Below are 23,090 nucleotides of genomic sequence, written 5' to 3' on the forward strand. Positions count from 1 at the left end.
TCCTCCTGGCTCTTATTGATAGCTTCTATGTCCTTTTTCATGCTCACGTAATTTTCTGTGAGTTCCTTGTAGTTTTTCTGGAGTTCTTTGAAGTTTCCGCTGAGCTCATTCAGCTTCTCCATAATCCATGTTTTGAATTCCATATCTGATAGTTCGCTCCCCTCTATTTCATTTAGCACTCTTTCTGGGGATTCTACCTTTCCTTTTGATGGGAGGTTGTTTCTCTGTCTCCCCATTTTTTTGACTCCTATTGTTTGTTGGTGCTTCTTGGAATGATCTGCACTTCCTGGATCTGCCTCTGGTGGCGTCAGATCATGTACCAGTCTGGCCCTAGGCAGCCTGTTGGAGACTTCCAGGAATCTACTGTTGTTGTCTGTCTTCTTTGATTGTTAATCTATTCAATCTGTGATTAGCTGTCAGGCTTAAGAACTGTGGGTGTGGCAGCTTAATTCCTGTAGGCAGGGCTTTTGCTTCCCCTCAGGCTGACGCCACTTGGAGGGGAATGGTCTACCCGCAGTACTGGGGATGAGTCAGCACTGGGACCCAGTCAGCTGCTCCTCCAGTTCTCCCCTCAAAGCCACCGTGCCAAATTCTCCCCAAGTGTCTCCAGTCCTCTCTGCCTTCCCTCTGCTTGAGCCCAGGGTAAGTGGGGGCCAAAATATTTTCGTATGTGATCCACTTAAGAGCTCTTTTTCTCCTGCTGTTTCTCTCCGGCTAGCAAGAAAGCCTGTGGCTTTTCGCTTTTCACAGCTGATACTATTTTACTTTCCACTCTGTCGCTGTAGGCTGGGAAGCCCAGCTGGGGGTTTAGACCCTGCCCTTCTCAGGGGGAATCCCCGGCTGCTGAGCTGTTTCTCAGTCCCTTCAGCAGCCACCCGTGTGAGCCCAGCCAGCCCTTCCGCGTCTCCGCACTCCCTACCGGTCACGTTGTGATGTAGCGGCCTTTTCTGTCTCTCCGTGGTTATAAGACTTCTTTCCAGCTAGTGTTCCGTTGGTTATTCCAGATGATTTCTCCAAAATTAAGTTGTAAATCCAGACTGGTCCTGGGAGGAGGTTAGTGTAGCTTCCACTTACTCCTCCGCCATCTTGGATCTCTATAGGTTAAATTCTTGAGTCCAAGGGTATATACATGTAAAATTTGATAGAAATTATATGTTACCCTTTAATTTGTACTCCAAACAACAATGTCCATGTGCAGGTGATTCATCACACATGTATTATTAAATATTTTTATCCTTGCTAACCTAATAGATGAAAGATTGTATTTCATCCTAGTTTTAATTTGCATTTCATTTACCTTGAATGCTTTTGAGCATTTTTTTCTCGTTAAAAAAGCATTGTTGACTTCCGGCCAAGATGGAGGCATAGACAGACACGCTGTGTCTCCCTCTACAACTAAGAAGGAATACAACTACCTCAAAACTAGAAACAACCAGAAGTTCCAGAAAATCAAACTGCATGGAAGTCCAGCAAACAAAGATATAAAGAAGAAATACTCATCCAGACAGGTAGGAGGGGCGGAGCTGGGGCAGACAGGACGTGGTGTGGTGACGGTACCAGCAGCAGCGGCAGCGGCAAGCCGGCAGAAAGCTCAGTCACATGTTTTAAAGTCAGGAGGGACACCTGAGGAGTGTTCCCAGCTCCTCACTGGACCTAGCAGCTCACAGTTCAGCACTGGGAAAAATCAAGCCTCATTGCTTCTGACTGTGCAGATCAGTGGGGGTTGGGGTGGAGGCAGAAACTGCCGGCCCTTAGCAGAGTCCACTTATTTAAAGGGCACCCATGGTCCTAGAATGTCCTCAGATCCACCCACTCTGGGAACAACGGCCAGGGCAGCAGCTAGAGGGGTGCCAGTACGGTGCGGAAGTGGGAGAGGTGCCTGGAAAGGGGGCAAGTGCTGGGCAGGCAGCATTGTTTCCTCTCAAACCCATCCCCCACATAAAGTGCCACAACGTGGTGAAACAGGTCGCCCTATACTGATGAATTCCTAAGGCTCTGCCCCTTACAACGACAGCGACAACTCTACCTGGGACACAGAGGCAAACAAACACAGAACCCTATCAGAATGAGAAGACAGAGAAGTATGGCCCAAAAGGGGGAACGGATCAAGGTTCCAGTGGGAGAACTAAGCGACGAGGAGATAGCCAACCTCACAGATGAGGAGATAGACAACCTAACAGACGCAGAATTCAAAACACTGGTGATAAAGATGCTCACAGGCTTGACAGATACGCTTGAGTATGCCTGTCGCATAATGGAAGAAATGAAGGCTATGCTAAGTGAAATGAAGGAAAATCCACACAAAACTAATGGTGAAAGGAAGGAAACCGGGGTTCAAATCAATGATTTGGAACATGAGGAAGAAAAAAACAGTCAAGCAGTGCAGAATGAGGAAGCAAGAATTGAAAAAAATGAGGAAAACTGTCCAAATTTTGTGAAGGAGATGCACATACAGGTCGGGGAAGCATGGAGGGTCCCGGGCGAGCTGGACCCATAGGGGACCACACCATGACGCTCATGATTGAGTTGCCAAAGGTGAAAGATAAAGACAGAGTCCTGGGGGCAGCAAAAGAGATTCGGAGAGTTGCCTACAGGGGGATGCCTATAGGACTATCAGTTGATTTCTCAAAGGACACTTTGCAGGCAGGAAGGAACTGGCAAGCAGTATGCAATGTGATGAAAAGCAACCTGCAACCAGGGTTACTCTGTCCAGCAAAGCTATCATTTGGAATGGAAGGGTAGATGAAGTGCTTCCCAGACAAGGTGAAGCTAAAGGATCTCATCATCACCAAGCCATTATTATATGAAATGTCAAAGGGATTTACTTAAGAAAAAGAAGATCAAAACTATGAACACTAAAATGACAGCAAACTCACAACTATCAACAACTGAGTCTAAAAAATAAAAACAAAATCCAACTAAGCAAACCAGAACAGGAACAGAATCATAGGTATGGGGATCGTTTGGAGAGTTGTCAGCTGGGAGAGGGGTGGGGTAGAAATGGGGATATGGTGCAGGGATTAAGAAGCATAATTGGTTGGTACAAAATGGACAGGTAGAAGTTAAGAATAATATAGGAAAGGGTGAAGCCAAAGAACTTATATGCATGACCCATGGACATGAACTAAGGGCGATGGAATTGCTGGAGGGAAGGTGGGAACTGGGCAGAGGGAAGCAAAGGGGAAAAAATTGGAACTACTATAACAACATAATCAATAAAATATACTTTTTAAAAAATCCAGAAAAAAAAAAAAACATTTTTGATAAACCTACATTGTCGGGGGGTTTTTTTTTCTTTGTTTGTTTTTAGTGCATTAACTTTTTATGTCTGTTAGGAATTTTTTTGTTTCTTGGTGAATTATAAAAACTCTTCATTAAGCCCTGGCCAGCTTGGCTTAGTAAGTTGGGCATTATCCCACAAAGCAAAAGGTCACCGGTTGAATTCCCTGTAGGGCACAAGCTTGGATTGTGGGCTAGGTTCCCGGTTGGGAGCATGAGAGAGGCAACTGATTATTGTTCTCCCTCTCCTTCTCCCTCCGTTCCTCTCTCTCTGAAAAGAAATAAGTAAATTCTAAAAACAAAACAGAACAACAAAAACAAAAACCAAAACAAAAGAACAAACAAAAACCCTCTTCATTTATATAAGAAATTTAACAAATTTTCTTCCCAATTTATTGTGCCCTTTTTTGGCTTTGTATATGAAATTTTTGTCTTGCAGTAACTTTAAATTGTTATATAGTTAAGTATATTAATGCTTTTTTAATGGTCTGGGTTTTGTTGACTTGCTTGGAAAAAACTTTCCTTTTCTGAAATTGATATATTTTATATTTCACAGGTTTTCTTTGAGTACTTTAGATTCTCAAATCCTCTGATCTCAGGACCCCTTTTACACTAGAGCATTTTTATTTATGTAGGTGATATCTGTTGATTACTGTATTAGAAATTGAAATGAGGAATTTAAAGTATTTTATTAATTTATTAAAAGTAACAATAATAGATCTATTATATATAAACATTAGTGACATGTTTTTATAAATCAGTATATTTTCCAGAACAAAAAATGTTAGAATGACATCGTTTTAGATTAAAAAATCTTTTCAATGTCTAGTTTAAAAGACAAAACTAAATTCTTAAAAGTACTTCTGTGCTCAGCCTATTTTTCCTATGTTGTTTTAGTAGAAGTAAATGAAGAAAATCCAGCCTCACACAGACATGTAGTTTGGAAAAATAGGCAGATTTAATTGCCTTTTCAGATAATTGTGGATATTATTCTTTGGTACTACACTTTACTTGACATGTATATTTTCTTAAAGGTTAGTTGTAATGTGTCATCTGAAACCATACCACTGAGCGTTTTGCACTCTGTTAGGATCAAATCTTGGTCTGTCTTGCACTCTTAAAAAAAAGGTTTTATTAATTTTTAGAGAGAGGGGAAAGGAGGGAGTAAGAGAGGGAGAGAAACATTGATGTGAGAGAGAAACATTGATTGTTTGCCTGTTGCAGGTACCTCAACTGGTACTGAACCTGGAACCTAGGCACGTGCCCTGAAAGGGAATCAAACCCGGCAACCTTCTGCTTTGCAGAAGAATGCCCAATCAACTGAGCCACACCAGTAAGGGTCTGTCTTGCACTTTGAATGTATATTTTACCCATGTAAGACTTTGTACCATCATATATTGGTTGTATGGAAAATAGTGGTTCACTGAGTTATCCAGAACTTCCAAATATTGATATACTTTGTTATACAATATAAACAGTAATACTTGAATATATTACCACTGATCTCATCAGAAAATTTTTTAATTATTGGAAAACTGTCAAGCTCATGGTGGCAGATTGAAGTTTTCAAAAATTCCTATGTAGTTGAAAACTTGAATTTTATGAGGGGCAACAAATATTGCTGCTTGATAGTAACAGGCTAACTTTGTTCATTTTTAAGAAAATGTCTTCCAAATATCCATGTCTGAAAAGCTAACTTGTCAGTCGTTTTTTTATGTAAATCATGTTCTTTGAATAAAGAGACTAGTTGAGCTTGCTGTGTTTCCTGCGGACAACCATTGTACTGTACTTCCTTTTGCAGCAAAACTGCTTTATGTGCGTTTTCCATTTCATCACACAAATATTAAAAAGACATGTTTTCAACTATCAAGATTTAATAAAAATAAATCTTTACTGCTGCAAGGGCACTTTAAAGTGAAACCATATTTCTGTTTTGCATTGAGTTCATGGCACAATACAGTTTGGGACCTGTGTCACTGCCTTGGTTTGCACTGTGGTGCCAGTAATTTTAGCTAGCCACCCTTGCTTTTGCACCAGCAGTGCAAATGTCAAAGTAGTGAAAAAGGCAAAGGATGTCTTTATGTTATAAAGTGTTAACCTCACTGATCCCTTGAAAGGTCTTGACCTCTTTTGAGAATTGCTGCTAGATTTAGGGTTTCATTTTTTACCTTCAGACTTCTCCTAGTCACTACCTCCAACTCTTGCTCCCAAAGAGTAATCACTAGTATAGATTAGTTTTGCCTACTTTTTAATTAAGTTTACCTGTAAATCCTAATTCATTTGAATTTATTGTAGTGTAAAGAATGAGATAGGGAATTTAAGTTTTTTTTCTTAAAAGGCTAGTTGTTTGACCTAGCATCCTTTGTTGACCAGTCCATCTTTTTTTCTCCTATTGATTTGAAGCACATTATAATAAATTCTGGACATAGTATTGTTTCTTTAATTAACCTGTCTATTTGTGAATATATGGTATTATGTTTGAATTATTATAGCTTCATAACATGTTTTGTTATCTAGCAGATATACTCTCCTTTCATTACTTCTTCCATTTTTTTCTGAGTTTTTGTTATTGCTTTCTCTTTGTCTCTCTCTGTCTCTCTTCTGTCTCTCTCTCTCACACACACACCCCCACACACACACATTTTTGATGTATCATTTTAAAGTTATTTGTGAGCCATTATGACCCTCTCTCCTTATATATCATCATGCATCTCCTAAGAATAAGAACATTTTTCAACATAACTGCAATACCGTTACCATCCCTAAAAAAATTTGGTATTTGTTCCATCCCTGCCCGACTTATCTCAGGAATATTTTTTATGCCTGCCTTTTTTTTCTCTAAACAAGGAACAAGTTCACATGTGGTATTTGGTGATTGTCTTTTTACTCTTCAAACTTTTTTATTCTAGAATAGATTTCTCATCCCCAATGCAAGTTTACTGAGATACAGTATAATTAATATATGACATTGTATAGTTTCCTCACTTAAAAAAAATACTTTTTGAAGTTGTGTGGAATGTCCTTCATTCTAGATTTATTTGATATATATTGTTTATTTATTCCTTAGTTCCAGTTATTTCCTGTAAAGTGGAAGTTAGCCAAAGTATTGATTTAGATTCCAGTTAAAATTTTTCTAGCAAGACTACCTCACAGTGATGCTGTGTCCTTGCAGCTGCATCACATCAGAGAGCACATGTCAGGGTGTCCCACTGTTAGTGATGCTGAGTTTGGTCATTTGCTTAAGGTAGAATCTCTATTTTATTTTATTTTTGTTTTTCTTTTTTATTGTTGTTCTATTTCAGTTGTCCCTATAAACGCTATTTGACGGGTACTGTATCCTCTTTGTATTTTGTAAATAATTCCTTGCGTGCTTCTTTGACACTACAAAAATTCTGTTCCCTAACTTCCTTTCACTCTGAAAGCCTCTGTCATGTTTTCTCCTAGCCACAAGCCACATCCCCCAACCCCTAAGAGTAATTATCAGTATGTATAAGTTTTACCTGCTTCTTATAATTATATAAATGAAATCATATAGTATATTGATAAATACTTGTCTCGCTTCTTTTGCATAACTTTATGAAATTTATCCATATTGTTACATATAGTTTCTTCATTTTCATTGTGTGATTATGCCACAATTTATCCTATTATCTTTGGGTAGTTTCTTATTGGCTGTTAGGAATAGTATTGCTATGAACATTATTATATATTTGACTTTGGCTTTTAGTTATTCAATGTATTATCATTATAGTTATTGTTCTTTTTAATGCTCAAATTATCCCAAATACAACCAAATTATGTCTTTTTTGACATGGCTCTGTTAACCTTGTAGTACTTGCCTACATTGCAGCATAAAAAGATGCCTTAGGCTTATCTTGTATTTTTTTGCTCCAGACTTGAAATCAGTTATTGTTCAAGGATCTATAGTTTCTTTTAATAGGGACACCAAGATCAGGATGCTAGATATGCTCATTGCCACTGGGTGTCATTGTGGTTAGGCTCTTTCAGAATACAGAGGTAAAAATATATTTTAAAAGAAAGGGTGTTAATTGTATTCTCTCAGTTTTTTAATGTCATCAGTTGTCATGTAATTTTTCACCATTTTAAGATCCTTGAGCCCTGGCCAGGTAGCTCAGTTGGTTAGTACGTCATCCCAATATACCAAGGTTGCAGGTTTGATCCCCGATCAGGGCACATATAAGAAGCAATAAATGAATGCATCAATAGGTGGAACAACAAAATCAATGTTTTTCTCTCTTTCTCCCCCTCTTCCTTTCTCTCTTAAATCAATAAATTTAAAAAGTCAATAAAATTGTAAAAAATGGAGATACTTAAAAATATAAATTGAAACTATAAATGTTAAATTTCCCATCAGAGAAATATTTGTTCATGTTTTATAAATCTTTTTATTATTACCAAAGAAATGCAAGAATAAAATAACAACTAACTATAACTTGAACCACTTGTAGGATTTAGGTGTATATCTTATTCTTCACATATGAATATACCATTGTTTCTCATTATTCCATATTTGTGAATTTGCCTACTTGCTAAAATTTATTTGTCACCCCCAAATCAAACCTCATGGTGCTTTCACAGTCATTTGCAAATATATGCGGAGCAGTAAAAGATTTGAGTTGCCCCAATGTATGTTTCCATCTGTGGTTGAATAAGGCAATGCTTTGCCTTCTTGTTTCCACTTTCATACTGTAAAGATCTTTTTTGTGGGCTGTTAAATAGTATGCTTTTCACATTTTTGCGCTTTTTGATGGTGATTTTGTTGTTAAAGTGATCCCTAAACATAGTGCTGAAGTACTGTCTTGTGTTCTCAAATGAAGGAAGTCTGTGATGTGCCTGTTAGAGAAAATGTGTGTATTAGATAAGCACCATTCAGGCATGAGTTACATAAAACAAGGCTACATATTGATTAGCTGACAAAAATGTGACCAGAGACTCATAGGAATCTAACCCTTTATCTCGCCTAGGAACAGCAGTTGGGTATTCACTAATTTAGTGTTGGCCTCAACTTTCTAAAATATAACTGCTGCAAATAATGAAAATTGATTGTATGTTTTAGTAGGCAAAATATGTACACAAGAAAGATTGTTTTTCATTGTTAAAAGAGATTGTGAGGATATTTGATGCTCATTCGTTTTCCTTAGGACAACAGCGTTCTCGAATGCTAGCTACTCTTTTTAAGGATGAAAGGTGCCAGCAACTTGCTGCTTATGGGATCCTAGAGAAAATGTACCTTGATAGGATCATCAGAGGAAATCAACTTCAAGAATTTGCTGCCATGCTGATGCCTCACCAAAAAGCAACTACAGCTGATGGTAATGATCATGTCTTACGAGTATGTAGTAGTGAATATTTAGGTACATGCTAGTGGAAAGTATGTTAAATTTTAAGCATCTTGATGTCTTTAACATTTTAATGTAATACTCAATTAAAAAAAGAATATTGACTGAAGATGAGTATCATACACTGGTAGGGGTTTAAAGTATAAAAATAGCCCTGTTGGAAAGCATGTTGCGGAGTTACGCATTTTTGGAAAACTGTAAGGGAAGTAGAATTATAAGCTAGGCTTATAATGCCTGGTTTTTTAAAAACCTCAAACCATTCGATAAGTACCTAAATTAATCTTAAACATTACTTTATTTAATAATTATCCAGTCTAATTTTGGTTGTATTTGGCACAGTAGCTTGTCTAAGGGTGAAATTGTTTCCAATAAAAATACAACTTGGGAAGACTTCCATCAGGTGTAGGTGTAGGTAGACACATTTCACTTCCTCACACATCCATAGAAAGAATTAGAACCATATCTCAAAAACAAATAACCAGAACGATCAGAAAATTGAGCATTATGAAGTCCGACAACCAAGGATTTAAAGAAGCCAGATTCATCTAGGTGGGTAGGAGGGGCGGAGAGGCAATGCGGTTTGAACAAGCAGCGGCGACAGTGGTGATGGTGAAACAGATGGTCCCACATTCACAAGTGGTGGATAAAAATCAGGAGGGATACCCTGGGAGCCAGTTATCACAGCCCCAGGCTTGACTGCACAGCCCATGGTTAGCATACCAGGAAATTAAAATCTCCATTACCTCTGGCTGTAAAAACCAGTGGGGGTTAGAGTGGGGGCAGCAGAAGAAAGTGCTTGATTTTCTCTGTTTAAAGAGGCTGCATGGTCTTAGATCGTACGCAGACCTTAGGGCAGCAACTGGAAGGGAGCCAATCGCATATAGAAAGTAGGTGAAATGACTTGAAATGGAGCGAATGCTGGGCAAGTTGCTGGAACCAGGCAGCGGCATTGTTCCCTCTTAGAGCCCCCACCACAAACAAAGAAGTGAAGTGGGTGACCCCACCATGGTAATTACCTAAGGCTCTGCCCCACACAATTTACAGGTGCCTTTGCTACATGGGCCATGTTACTAAGGCAGGGAGTAAAAGCAGCTCTGCGTAACACACAGAAACAAACAAAGGGAGGCTGCAAAATTGAGAAGGCAAAGGAATGTGGCCAAATGAAAGTACAGAATAAAAACTCCAGAAAAAGAACTAAATGAAATGGAGGTAGCCAATCTATCAGATGCAGAGTTCAAAACACTGGTGATAAAGATGCTCAGAGAACTCATAGAGTACGGGAGAAAAATAAAGGAAGAAATAAAGGTTACACAAAGTGAAACAGAGAAAAATATCCAGGGCACCAACAGTGAAGGGAAGGAGGCTGGGATTCAAATCAATGATTTGGAACGAAAGGAAGAAATAAGCATTCAACCAGAACAGAAAGAAGAAACAAGGATGCTAAAATAACCCAACTTCTGGCCAAGATGGAGGCGTAAGTAGACACACTTTGCCTCCCTCCACAACTGTAAGAAGGAATACAGCTACCTCAAAACTAAAAACGAGAACTACCAGAAAATCAAACTCCATGGAAGTCCAACAAACAAAGATATAAAGAGCTAATAGGAAGGAGGGACGGAGCTGGGATGAAGAGGACGCGGTGTGGTAGTACTGGTGGCGGCGGCAGCAGTAAGGCAGTGACTGTGACTGGCTGGCTGAAAGCTCAGTTACACATAAAAGTCAGGAGGGACACCTGGGGAGCGATCACAGCTCCAGAACAGACCTCACAGCTCACAATTTCAGTGCCAGCACCGGGGAAAATGAAAGTCTCATTGCTTCAGACTGAAAACCAGTGGGGTTGGGGTGGTAGAAGAAACTGCCGGTCTCTCAGTAGAGTATGCTTATTTAGCGAGACCCCACATTCCTAAATTGTCTGCAAACCCCCCACCTGGGGAACCACAAGGACAACAGCTAGAGGGGCACCCATCTCATATGGGAAGCGGGAGAAGTGCCTGGAAGGGGGTGAGTGCTGAGCAAGTGGCATTTTTCCCTTTCAGACCCCTCCCCCACATACAGCACCACAACATGGTGAGATGGGTCACGCCACACTGACGAATACCTAAGGCTCTGCCCCTGTAGTGTTGAATATGGTCGGGGACACTGAGATTAAGTCCAGCAAGCAGGATGAGTGGCCAGCTACGCACGGAGGGCTGTGGCTCGCTCAGACCATCAGTGATTATTCACAGCCCTCCGTTCCTTTTATTGGGTTGCAGAAAAAAAAATTTTTTAGAAGTAGCACTAAATAGAAACTAAAAGGGCTTACATGGTAACATTCTTCCCACTAAAAGGAATAGACATTAACCTATAGAGCTACAGAACTAAAAGGCTTACGTGATCCCACTAAAAGAGGGATAAACATTAACCTATAGAGCTACAGAGTAAAGCGGTAAATCACAAAGGGCCAAGGGTCTGTTCCACATCCGATATAGTCGCTAGGGGAGAGGAGACACTAATATTCAAGGTTCTTTGTTCTTAGAGACTTGTAAACCGGCCCCCAAGAATCGTGTGCGAGTAAGGGGCCAAGGGTCTGCACCACGTCCAATGTTATCACTATGGTAAAGAAGGCTTAGGTCTTCAGCCCTCTTTGTTCCCTTGATTCTGTGACTTAGCCACCAGGAGCCGCGTGCAGCCACTGGCGTCGGCAAGACTCGCTTGCAAGTTCTTGCAAGCTGAGGTCACAGGACAACTGGGCAGGGGGGCCCGCTTGCAGGCCCCCCGGTAGAGAGCTTGTGACTTTCGCCCACAGCCCCTTAGACTGTCACAGGTGCGACAGCTCTACCTAAGACACAGACGCAAACACAGGAGGCTGTCAAGTTGAAGAGACAGATACATGGCCCAAAAGAGGGAGCAGATCAAGGTTCCAGTGGGAAAACTGAGTGACGAGAAGGTAGCCAACCTAACATATGCAGAGTTCAAAACACTGGTGATGATGCTCACAGACTTGACAGAAATGCTTGAGTATGGCAGACACATAAGGGATGAAATGAAGGCTCTGCTAAGTGAAAAAAAGGAAAATCCACATGAAACCAATGGTGAAGGGAAGGAACCCAGGGTTCAAATCAACGATTTTGAGCATTTGGAAGAAATAACCAGTACAGAATGAAGAAACAAGAATTGAAAAAAAAAAAAAAAAAAACGAAGAGAGGCTTAAGAACCTCTGGGACAACTTTCAGATGTACCAACATCCGAATCAGGTGCCAGAAGGAGAAGAGGAAGAGGAAGAAATTGAAAATTTATTTGAAAAAATAATGAAGGAAAACTTCCCTAATTTGGCAAAGGAAATAGACATACAAGTCCAGGAAGCACAGAGAGTTCCAAACAAGCTAGACCGAAAGAGGACCACACCAAAGCACATCAGAATTAAAATACCAAAGGTTAAAGAGAAAGAATCTTAAAAACAGCAAGAGAAAAGAAGAGGTTCTTTAATTAAACTGTCAGCTGATTTCTCCAAAGAAACTTTGCAGGCAAGAAGGGGCTGGCAAGATGTATTCAAAGTATTGATAAGCAAGGACCTACAACCAAGATTACTCTACCCAGCAAAGCTATCATTGCTTCCCAGACAAGATAAAGCTAAAGGAGTTCATCATCACCATGCCATTATTATATGAAATGTTAAAGGACTTATTTCAGGTTAAGAAGGAGATCAAAAATATGAACATTAAAATGACAACAAACTCACAACTATCAACAACAGAATCTAAAAAATAAAAACAAACAAACTAAGCAAACAACCAGAACAGGAACAGAAAGAATCATAGGTATGGAGATCATTTGGAGGGTTATCAGCAGGGAGGGGAAGGGGGAGAATGAGGGAATAGTACAGGAAAGGGGGATTGCTGGAGGGAAGGGGGATACTGGGCAGAGGGGGTAAAGGGGAAAAATTGGGACAACTATAACAGCATAATCAGTAAAATATACTTTTAAGAAAAAAAGCGTAGAACTTGGTTTGGAGTCATGATTCCTCATTACAATCCCATCAGACTGGCTTTTCCAGGAAATAATTTTTTTAATAGATTCTTTTTTATAACAATAGTTGCTTTGCAGGTTTTAAAGTAGCTTATAACAATAATACACATGATAAAAATGTAGGCATAGACCATCCGAAATGTGGAAAAGGTTAAAGTAAACATGCAGATCTGTTAGACTCACTGCTTTGGATTTGCTGTCCTCCTGTTGAAGATAATTTATGAAGAGTCATTTATGTAGGATTTGACTGAAGGGTATACACTTCATTCAGTCTTACTCCCTAAAGTTAAACCAGATCAGGTAAGGGATTTGACTGACGTTCCTTGAATTTCTTTCATTTAATTTTACTTTAAAAAAGAAACTAGTCGGAGCATTTGATATCTTGCCCCCTGGTGTATGTCATCTTTTTGGCTCAAATAAACTTATAAAAATGCTCTACAAAAAAGAAAGGGGGGGGAGAGAGACCAGTTGATTTCTCTTCTCCCCTCCCTTCCCCTCCCCTCCCCTCCCCTCCCTACCCCTCCCCTCCCCTCCCTACCCCTCCCCTCCCCTCCCCTCCCCTCCCCTTCCCTTCCCTTCCCTTCGATAGAGGGGAAGAGAAGGAGGAAGGGAAGGAGAGAAACATCAATTGGTTGCCTCTTGTAGGCACCCCACCAGGGACTGAACCCACAATCCAGGCATATGCCCTGACTGGGAATTGAAGCAGTGACCGAATTTCGCTTTGTGATGCTCAGCCAATGAACACAGAGGTTAGGGCAGGAAACCAGTTGATTCTTTTCTCTCTGACTAAAGGAGATGTTTTTTTTTTTTCCTATAGGCTATTCTTCATGCAACCTGAGGGAAAATTCCTTTTCAGTCTTAGGATTAATTGTGATTCATTTGGGCAGTAGGACTTTTATTTAAAGACACTGTGAGCTGATAAACTGATTGGTTTTCTTAATTTGGTTGGCTACTAGAAAGCTTGAGATTTAATTTGTAGTCCACCTGTAAATATTGTTTTTATCGTTGCTATTCTTGTCTTTCTTTTAAAAAAATTAAATTTTTTGGGGTGACATTGGTTAATAAGGTTATATAAGTTTCAAATGTACAATATTATAATACATCATTTGTATATTGCATTGTGTACTCATCACCTCTTTTTTACTTTTAAATGCTCTCCTGTGCATTCTAAGCAGCTTCAAATTCTTTTTGCAAGAAGATATCTGACAAGTTAAAAGCTATATAAATAATTGATATAGTTGAGCTTCAGATTTGACTTGGAGCTTTCTGGCCATGAAAAGAAACAAGAGAAAAGATATAATTAGTTAGATAATTTTTTTCTAAAATGAGGGATCCTCACTAGATTCTGTGAAAATGAAAATGATTCTCACATTTGTAACATGGGACTATATAAATAGGGTAGGTGTTTTGTCTTCTTCCTCTTTCATTTTAGAACCTGTTGCTTTCCCTTTTTTTTTCCTTGGACATTTTTGTTCACTGTCATTACAACCCTAGGCTAGTAATCTTTAAAAAAAAATTTTTTTTTGTTACATTTAATATTATTTTGTATTAGTTTAGGTTGGTAATCTGGAGACATAGTATATTCCCAGAGTTGTACAACATTACTACTAATCTACTTTCTGCTCTATAGACTTGCCTGTTTATTTCACATAAATGGAATCATATATACAAGGGGGGACCCCCCCCAAAACCACAATTTATTTATAAAAAATTGTGTATTTATTCTTACATATTCAAACTTCAGTCACCTTCAGAGTACTCCTAATTTGATGCAATGTACCTATTGAGACATTTTTTCTGCTGTTCAAAACAGTTTTTGAACTTGTCAATTTTGATGCCTTTTTGTGTTTCTTCCGTTTTTTGTTTCACCTCTTCTACATCGGCAAAACGTTTCCCTTTGAGGACTTTTTTCATCCGGGGAAACAAAAAGAAGTTGTTTGGGGTGACATTGGGTGAATAAGGAGGGTGGGGCATGGGGGTCATGCTGCTTTTGGTCAAAAACTGCTGAATATTCAGCGTGGTGTGGGCAGGTGAGCTCGTAAATCACCCATCATGAAATGAGCAAATGCGTTGAAAGAGTCTTCAAAAAAATTCACTGAAGACTAACGTAGCCTCTCACAACAACGCCAGCTGGTACACTGATACAGTGGATTCCTAGAACACTCACCTAGCAGGGGAAGCCTGTACTTTAAGGAACCTGTCCTCCAGAAGATAATTCTGGTGTTTTGCGGTCCCTCCTCGTATGTATGGCCTTTTGTGACTGACTTCTTTTATTTAACATGATGTTTTCAGGGCTCATCCTTGTTGTAGCATGTATCAGTACATCATTCCCTTTTATTGCCAAGTAATATTCTATTATATGAATGTACCACATTTTATGTCCTTATCAGTTGATAAGCATTTAGGTTATTTTTTTACTTTTTTGGCTATTAATAATGCTGCTATGACCATCCATATAAAAGTTTTTGTATGGACATAAGTTTTTAATTTTCTTGCGTATATACCCTGGGAGTAGAGTTAGAAGTCATGGTAACTCTGTTTAGTCTTTTGAGGAGCTGCCAGACTGTTTTCCAAAGTGGCTGCTCCATTTTATATTCCTGCCAGCAGTATGTGAGGGTTTCATTTTTTTGTATTCTCTCCCACACTTGTTAATATCTGTGTTTTTGATGATTTACCAATCCTGCTGGGTATGAAGTGGTAGCGATTTGCATTTCCTTGAGGGCTACTGATGTTGAGCACCTTTTTGTGTATCTTTAGAGAATTGTCTATTCAGATCATTTGCCTACTTTTAAATTGGGTTATTTATCCTTTCATTAGTGAATTGTAGGAATTCTTTATATATTCTAGGTCTGAACCTTATCAGATAAATGATTTGCAATTCTCTCCTTCCGTCTGTTGTTTCTTCACTTTTTAAAAATTTTGTTGAAGTCTAATTTATCTTTTTTCTTCTGTTGCTTGTGCTTTCAAGTGTTGTATCTAAGAAACCATCGCCTGATCCAAGGTCATGAAGATTCTCTGTTTTCTATTATAAGTTTTATAGTTGTAACTCTTACATTTTGGTCTTTGATTCATTTTGAATTAATTTTTGTGTATGTTGTAAGGTAGGGGTCTTACTTTATATGGATATCCAGTTTGTTACAGCACCATTTGTTGAAAAAACTATTATTTTCACATCGAATTGTCTTATCATGCTTGTCGACAATCAGTTGACCCTAAAAGGGAGAGTTTATTCTGGATTCTAAATTCCATTCCACTATTCTGTATGTCTGTGCTTATGCCAGTACCACACTGTCTTGGATGCTGTATCTTTATAGTAGTTGTTAAAATCAGGAAGTGTGAGACTTCCAACTTTGTTCTTTTTGAAGATTGTTTTGGCTCCTCTTGGTCCCTTGAATTTCCATATGAATTTTAAAATCAGTGTGTCAAGTTTTGCAAAGTTGCCAAGTGGGATTTTGATAGGGATTTATTACACTGACTGTAGAATAATTTGGGGAGTATTGCTATCTTAACAATATCAAGTCTTCCTATTTTCTCATTTATTTAGGTCTTTATATTTGAATGTTGCTAAGAGAATAGATTTTAAAAGTTCACATCCTAAGTAAAAAAATTATAATGTGAGATGTTGGATCTTATCAAAAATTATTGTGGTAATCATTTTGCAAGACATAGATATATATCAACTCATTATGTTACATATCTTATGAAATACACCATGTTATATATCAGTTAAATCTTAATAAAACTATAAAGAAATAAAAAAGAATTGGATCAACCCAACAGTCTTAACACCTACCGGGTGGAGCCATACGTCCAGAACTTCATCAGGCCCTACGTTACCTCATTTAAGGGAAGATGCTATACCTTCTCTCTCATGAAGGGTTAGCTTGTTCCTACATTCTGCACATTTTTCACATTTGCCTAAGAATAAGGAGCTTGTGGAGTGCCTAAAAGAATAGAGATATTTCTGTTGAGCTATATGTATTGATTTTATTAAGCTTGCAGAAGAGGTTGCATGATTGTTTTGCTGCTGCTTGCTAATAAAAGTTAGCTTATAGTAGGAAAACAAAAGTTATGAATCTTCTAGCTAGCCTAAGGTAGCAAACCCTTAAATCCAAAAGGCTAAATCCATTCAGCTAGTTAGTAATTACTTGCCAGTCACTCATTTTCCAAATACGTTATTTGTATTTAATTGTGTATTCTTCAAGCTGTATCAAATAAGGCATTTGGGTTATGTTTAAAGTTCTGATGGGAATAAAGACAATGATTATGATTTATTACATGCTTAGAAATTTTCAGAAAAAAGGATGCATCTTTTAAGAGTATAAAACTGGTTTGAAACTTATGACTGTCTTATTTATATTTATTTAAGGTTCTAGCATCTTGGACAGAGCTGTTATTGAACATAATTTGTTGTCTGCAAGCAAATTATATAATAATATTACCTTTGAAGAACTTGGAGCTCTTTTAGAGATCCCTGCAGCTAAGGTATTTTCTTGTTTCCAATAAATAAAAAGGAAGTTAAGAGACTGCACTTGATATAATGAGAAAATAAAATATATAATTGTTAGATATTGGCAACTGCAACAAAAATACACATAAAAAGCCTCAGGTAAATGGAAATAAATTATATGTTAAAATAGTACTGTAGTGGATTGTCTTTGTTTCTGTTTAAGGTTTCCAGGTTATGATACCCATTTTGTGAGAATATCCTTGCTTGGAGTCTGATTAAATTTCATAGTCATTTCTGATTTCTGACCAACTGTAGATTTCAGTAGATGCCTTATTACTTCTATTTTCTGCCTTCAGTTGGTTAAATATTTCTTCTCTTTGAGAGGATGACTATGGTAATATGCCAGGCTACTCTATTATAACTTCTCTGTTTGATTTAACTTAAGAAGTTGACTGAGTTATTAGGAAATTAATTTCATTCTTTGTCACGACAAGGGTTTAGTTGGCTATGTACAAATCCCAACAAAGTACCAATAGTATTTAGAGAGTATTTCAGGTATCATTTGCAAAACACTCTCTTAATTTTAAATAATAGTAAAAGCAAACAACCATACATTTATTTAACTTGCAGAACTTGAAGTTTTGTACTTATGGGTCACATCCCCTTTTATGTATTAGTGCAATTTTAAGTTAGGGTTTTCTAACACAATTCCTTTACATGTACATATTTGGTACATAGTAAAGGAAGTGGAACAATTTGGGAACCAAGGCTCAGTTACCATTAAAAGATGCTTTTTTCTTAGGCTTTGAGGTATGACCCCTTTATGAGGCTAAGGGAAATGAATATATTTTTAACAATAAATGCTAGTCTATTTAGAAGTGATTTATAATTGATTGTGAAGATGTTCAGATTTCCTAAAAATGACAGAGTCACAACCCAGTTTGCTTACACATAGTAAACATGAAATATGTCTTTATGTAGAAGACTTTTTGCTCCCCTTTATGTTTTTATTTGAATGTCTATTTCTCCTTTCAATTTTTTTTTTAAATCAGAAGTATTAGTTTCTTAAAGGGTTTTGGGGGTGATAAATACTGAAAATTGAAATGAAATAAAGTGAAAAAGAAAACTAGGATTTTTTTTTTTTTTGAAGTGTGGATCCCAGTGAGAAAAAAATTGTTAGTTTGATTTTAAGCAAAGATAAAAATTGGTAAGAGGGCTAGATTCTTGTCTAAAATCTCACAAGCAAAACTGATCCCAGTTAACTTAAAATAATGATAATGATTGTACCCAGAAAGAATTGGGGCAATGCGATAGGGAGGTTTAAAAGATTTACTCTTGCAATGAATGGCAGATAAACATATTTGTAAGCTTAGTGATGGGTAGCTAAACCAAGAGTTTTTAATTGTTTTACATGTGAATGTGTTAGATATGATAATTAAAGTGTCTAAGAATTTATTATTTTTTATTTAAACAGGCAGAAAAGATAGCATCACAAATGATAACAGAAGGACGCATGAATGGATTTATTGATCAGATTGATGGAATAGTTCATTTTGAAAGTAAGAAGTTTTGCTTGCTTCTGTCATAATGAAATATCAGTGAGGTGTTGTATATTTATGATTAAAACATGTCGAACAATTTCCTTTGACCTAGACTCTTTACTAGTAGAATAGGCTTATTACCCAAAGAAATAATTTAAAATACATTTTTTGTGAACTTACATTCATGGATCTACTTAATACAGCATTTTCTATGACGTGAAAAAGTTTGAAACTGAAATTGTTATTAGTTTGTTCAGTTACTCATCATACATTTATTGAGCACATGCCATGTAACGGACATGTAAAAATGATAGCTACATTTCCTATTCAGCAGTTCATTAAACTAATGGAGGCAAGTAGGTAAGTAGATCTCTTTACTTTCTCATTTTCTAATACCTTCTCAGCCCCTAGTCCTACCTCATTTACACCGTGGACTTTGCTGTGCCCAGAACCATTCCACTTGTAAAATTTTAATTTGAAATATCCTACTCTGAACATAACCGTTTTCCTCTCTTTCTACTGGTCTGTCTCAGTTACTTCCCCTTCAGCTCTTGCTTGACTGAATTGAAGCCTCTTATCTGTTGACTCTTTTACCTTCTTCCCATTACCCCAACTCCTTTTTTACCTTTAACACTCTTCCTATCCAGCTTGGATTCTGATTCATTATTTCATTATTCTTTTACACATGCCTCTGAACACTTGTCTATTAACTTTATGTTCCAGCTGTCTAGCAAAACTTTACCTTGAATGAACCCATTCTCCATCTTTCCTATGCCTTTACTTGAGTAGTTAACTGATGTTGGAGAAGAATCAGAGAACCAGAGAGATTGACCACCACTACAAATTCAAGGTCGTGGGTCCTCTACACTATATGGGATTCTTATTATATATATTTTGCCTACTCTTTTTTCCTACTGTGCAATGATTATTTCAGATTTCATTTTTCTTAAATCTCTGATTTTTCTATCTCAGCAGAGACCCTTGTTTCATATTTCACAAAAGAAAAAAGCTGTCAATGTGAGATTATCTTCTTTAACAGATTCATAAGATTCATAAACTTGTAAATGTCAAATGTAAATCTAATTCTTTTTCTTCCTTCATGTTATACTGGAGATGGTTTCTGTCTCCCTCTCCAGTTTTCACTTTTGTTTTGGATCTCTTCTTTGACCTACCATTATTCCTCCCCTCTAAATAAACATTTTTAGGAACCTGAGCTGAGCAGTTATTTTTTTCTGTTTTCATCCTTTTTCTGTTGGCTTTTTTCCAGGAGTTTTAAACATCCTTAGGTTTTAACAAAAATTCAGGCTCATCTTGACTTCTCAACATATTAAATAGGGTTGATCATTTACTCTCTTTTGATACCTCCCTCCCCATTCCCATCATCTTGACTTCTGTCATCTCCTTCATCTCCTTCTCCTGCTCTTTCTGCTTCTCCAGGTACCCTTCCTAGGCATCTTTGTAGATTCTCTAGGGCCTTTAAATTTAAGGATTGGAGCTGCTTGGGGCTTACTTCTCAGCCTTTTCTCCTCACTCTACTAAGTTTACCTGGACAGTCTCATCTAATCCCATTGATTCAGTTACCATCTCTGTGTAGGCAACATTTACATATACTTTTCTAGGGTAAATCTTCTGAGTCCCACACACAGTGGTTCTAATTGATTACTAGGCGTGTCTCACCTGATTGCATTGTGCACCTCAGAATGAACACATCCCAAACTGAATTTATTATCTCTCCTCTCTGCCTGCGTCCCACAACAACCAGCCAATCAGCCAACCAACCAACCAGCCAGCCATCCAGAAACCGTATTGTTCATTTCTTCAGTGTTCTTTATCCTTCTTTTTTCCTCTTCTTTGCTGCTCAGAATCCTTTTAATTATATCTCTTAGGTGTATCAGGAATCCACAAATTTCCCTTCATTTCTTATTGTCACCAGCTTATTTTGAACCCCCTTAACCTCTTCTGGGCTTGAAAAATAGCTCTTAACTTTTTTTCCCTCATATCTAAAATTGTTCCTTTCTAGTCTAGTTGCCCTAGTATAGCCATAGTGATTATGATCTTTTAAAAATACAAACAAAAAAGAAATAAAAACAATTTATCAAATTGTCACTCTCTTTCTTCACACTCTAATGAATGGCTTTATTTTTTTTAATTTGTTTTTATTGCTTTTCTATTACAGTTGTCCCGTTTTTTCCCCAATTGCTCCTGCCCCCACCCACCCCACCGCTTCTCCTACAATCATTCCTCACCCCATTGTCCATGTCCATGGCTTATTTATACTAGTTCCTTTACTAAACCCTTCCCCTACTTACCCTCCTTCTCTCCCTCCCCCACTTCCCCCTGATAACTGTTACTCTGTCCCTTGTTCAGTTTTGTTCATTTATTTGTGTTGTTCATTAGTCTCCTGTATCAGGTGATATCATATGGTATTTTTCTTTCATTGCCTGGCTTATTTCACTAAGCATAATTCTCTCTAGTTCCAACCATGTTGTCGCAAATGGCAGGAGTTCCTTCTTTCTTTCTGCTACATAGTATTCCATTGTGTAAATGTACCACAGTTTTTTAATCCACTCATCTATAGATGGGCACTTAGGCTGTTTCCAGCACTTGGCTATTGTAAACAGGGCTGCTATGGACATAGGGGTGCATAAGTTCTTTTCAATTGGGGTTTCAGGACTCTTGGGGTATAATCCTAGCAGTAGAATCACTGGTTCAAAAGGCAGTTCCATTTTTAGTTTTTTGAGGAAATTTTGTACTGTTTTCCATAGTGGCTGCGCCAGTCTGCATTCCCACCAAGAGTGCACTAGGATTCCCGTTTCTCCATATCCTCGCCAGCACTTGTTTGGTGATTTGTGGATGATGGCCAATTCTGACTGGTGTAAAGTAGTATCTCATTGTGATTTTTATTTGCATCTTTCTGATGGCTAATGATGTTGAGCATTCTTTCATATGCCTATGGACCCTCTGTATATCCTCCTTGGAGAAGTGTTTGTTCAGGTCCTTTGCCCATTTTTTAATTGGGCTGTCTGTCTTCTTGGTGTTGAGACGTGTAAGTTCTTTATATATTTTGGAGATCAATCCCTTGTCTGAGGTATCATTGGCAAATATGTTTTCCCATATGGTCGGTTCTCTTTTCATCTTGCTGATGTTTTCTTTTGTTGAGCAGAAACTCTTTAGTTTGATGTAGTCCCATTTGTTTATTCTTTACTTTATTTCCCTTGCCTCAGGAGATGTATTGGTGAAAATATTGCTACATGGGATATCTGAAATTTTCCTGCCTATGTTCTCCTCTAGGACTTTTAAGTGGTCACAGCTTACATTTAAGTCTTTAATCCATCTTGAGTTTATTCTGGTGTGTGGTGTAAGTTGGTGGTCTAGTTTCATTTTTTTGCACGTCCCTGTCCAGTTCTCCCAGCACCATTTGTTGAAGAGGCTCTTTTTACTACATTTTATGTTCCTTCTCCCTTTGTAAAATATTAGTTGACCATATAGACTGAAGTTTATTTCTGGTCTCTATTCTGTTCCATTGATCTCTACGTCTGTCCTTATGTCAGTACCAGGCTCTTTTGATCACAGTGGCTTTGTAGTTTGATGTCAGGTATTGTGATTCCTCCTACTGTGTTCTTCTGTCTCAAGATTGCTGTGGCTATTCGGGATCTTTTTTGATTCCATATAAATTTTTGAAGTATTTGTTCTAGGTCTGTGAATATGTCACTGGTATATTAGTAGGGATCACATTGAATCTGTAAATTGCTTTGGGTAGTATGGACATTTTAATGATGTTAATTCTTCCCATCCATGAAGATGGTATATATTTTCATTTATTTGTATCTTCCTTAATTACTTTCTTCAGAGTTATGTAGTTTTCTGAGTACAGGTCTTTTATCTTTTTGGTTAAGTTTATTCCTAGGTACTTTATTTTTCTTGTTGCTATAGTAAATGGGATTTTTTTCCTAGTTTTATCTCTGATATTTTATTGTTCGCGTAGAGAAATGCCTTTTCTGAATATTGACTTTGTACCCTCCTATTTTTCCAAGTTCATTTATTAGGTCGAGTAGTTTTTTAATGGCGTCTACAGGATTTTCTATGTAGACTATCATGTAATCTGCAAATAATGAAAGTTTGATGTCCTCCTCTTATCCAATTTGGATGCCTTTTATTTCTTTTTTCTTGTCTGATTACTGTGGCTAGAACTTCCAACACTATGTTGAATAGGAGTGGAGAGAGTGTACATCCTTGTCTTGTTCCTGATCTTAGGGGAATTGCTTTCAGTTTTTGTCCATTGAGTATGATGTTGGCTTCAGGTTTCTTATATATGGCCTTTTATTATGTTGAGGTATGCTCCCTCTATTGCCATTTTGCTGAGTGTTTTCATCATAAATGGGTGTTTTAATTTATCAAATGCTATTTCAGCACTTATTGATATGATCGTGTGATTTTTGTCTTTCAATTTGTTTA

At 37.7% G+C, this 23,090-nt stretch overlaps 1 protein-coding gene across 2 annotated transcripts in view; it reads left to right on the forward strand.

Annotated features, from left to right (window-relative positions):
- Positions 1-23,090, forward strand: part of COPS4 (COP9 signalosome subunit 4) — a 59,921-nt gene that overhangs the window by 31,807 nt on the left and 5,024 nt on the right. Inside the window, exons 7-9 of one of the 2 annotated variants that reach the window (XM_090267913.1) lie at positions 8,442-8,612; positions 17,014-17,129; positions 18,569-18,653. In XM_090267913.1, coding sequence (XP_090124039.1) covers positions 8,442-8,612; positions 17,014-17,129; positions 18,569-18,653 — 372 coding nt within the window. The remainder of the gene's footprint in view (positions 1-8,441; positions 8,613-17,013; positions 17,130-18,568; positions 18,654-23,090) is intronic. The other variant, XM_090267914.1, reaches the window with a different exon arrangement.

Source organism: Furipterus horrens, unplaced genomic scaffold (genome assembly GCF_987537825.1).
Source record: "Furipterus horrens unplaced genomic scaffold, mFurHor1.1.pri manual_scaffold_2, whole genome shotgun sequence".
Taxonomy (NCBI): domain Eukaryota; kingdom Metazoa; phylum Chordata; class Mammalia; order Chiroptera; family Furipteridae; genus Furipterus; species Furipterus horrens.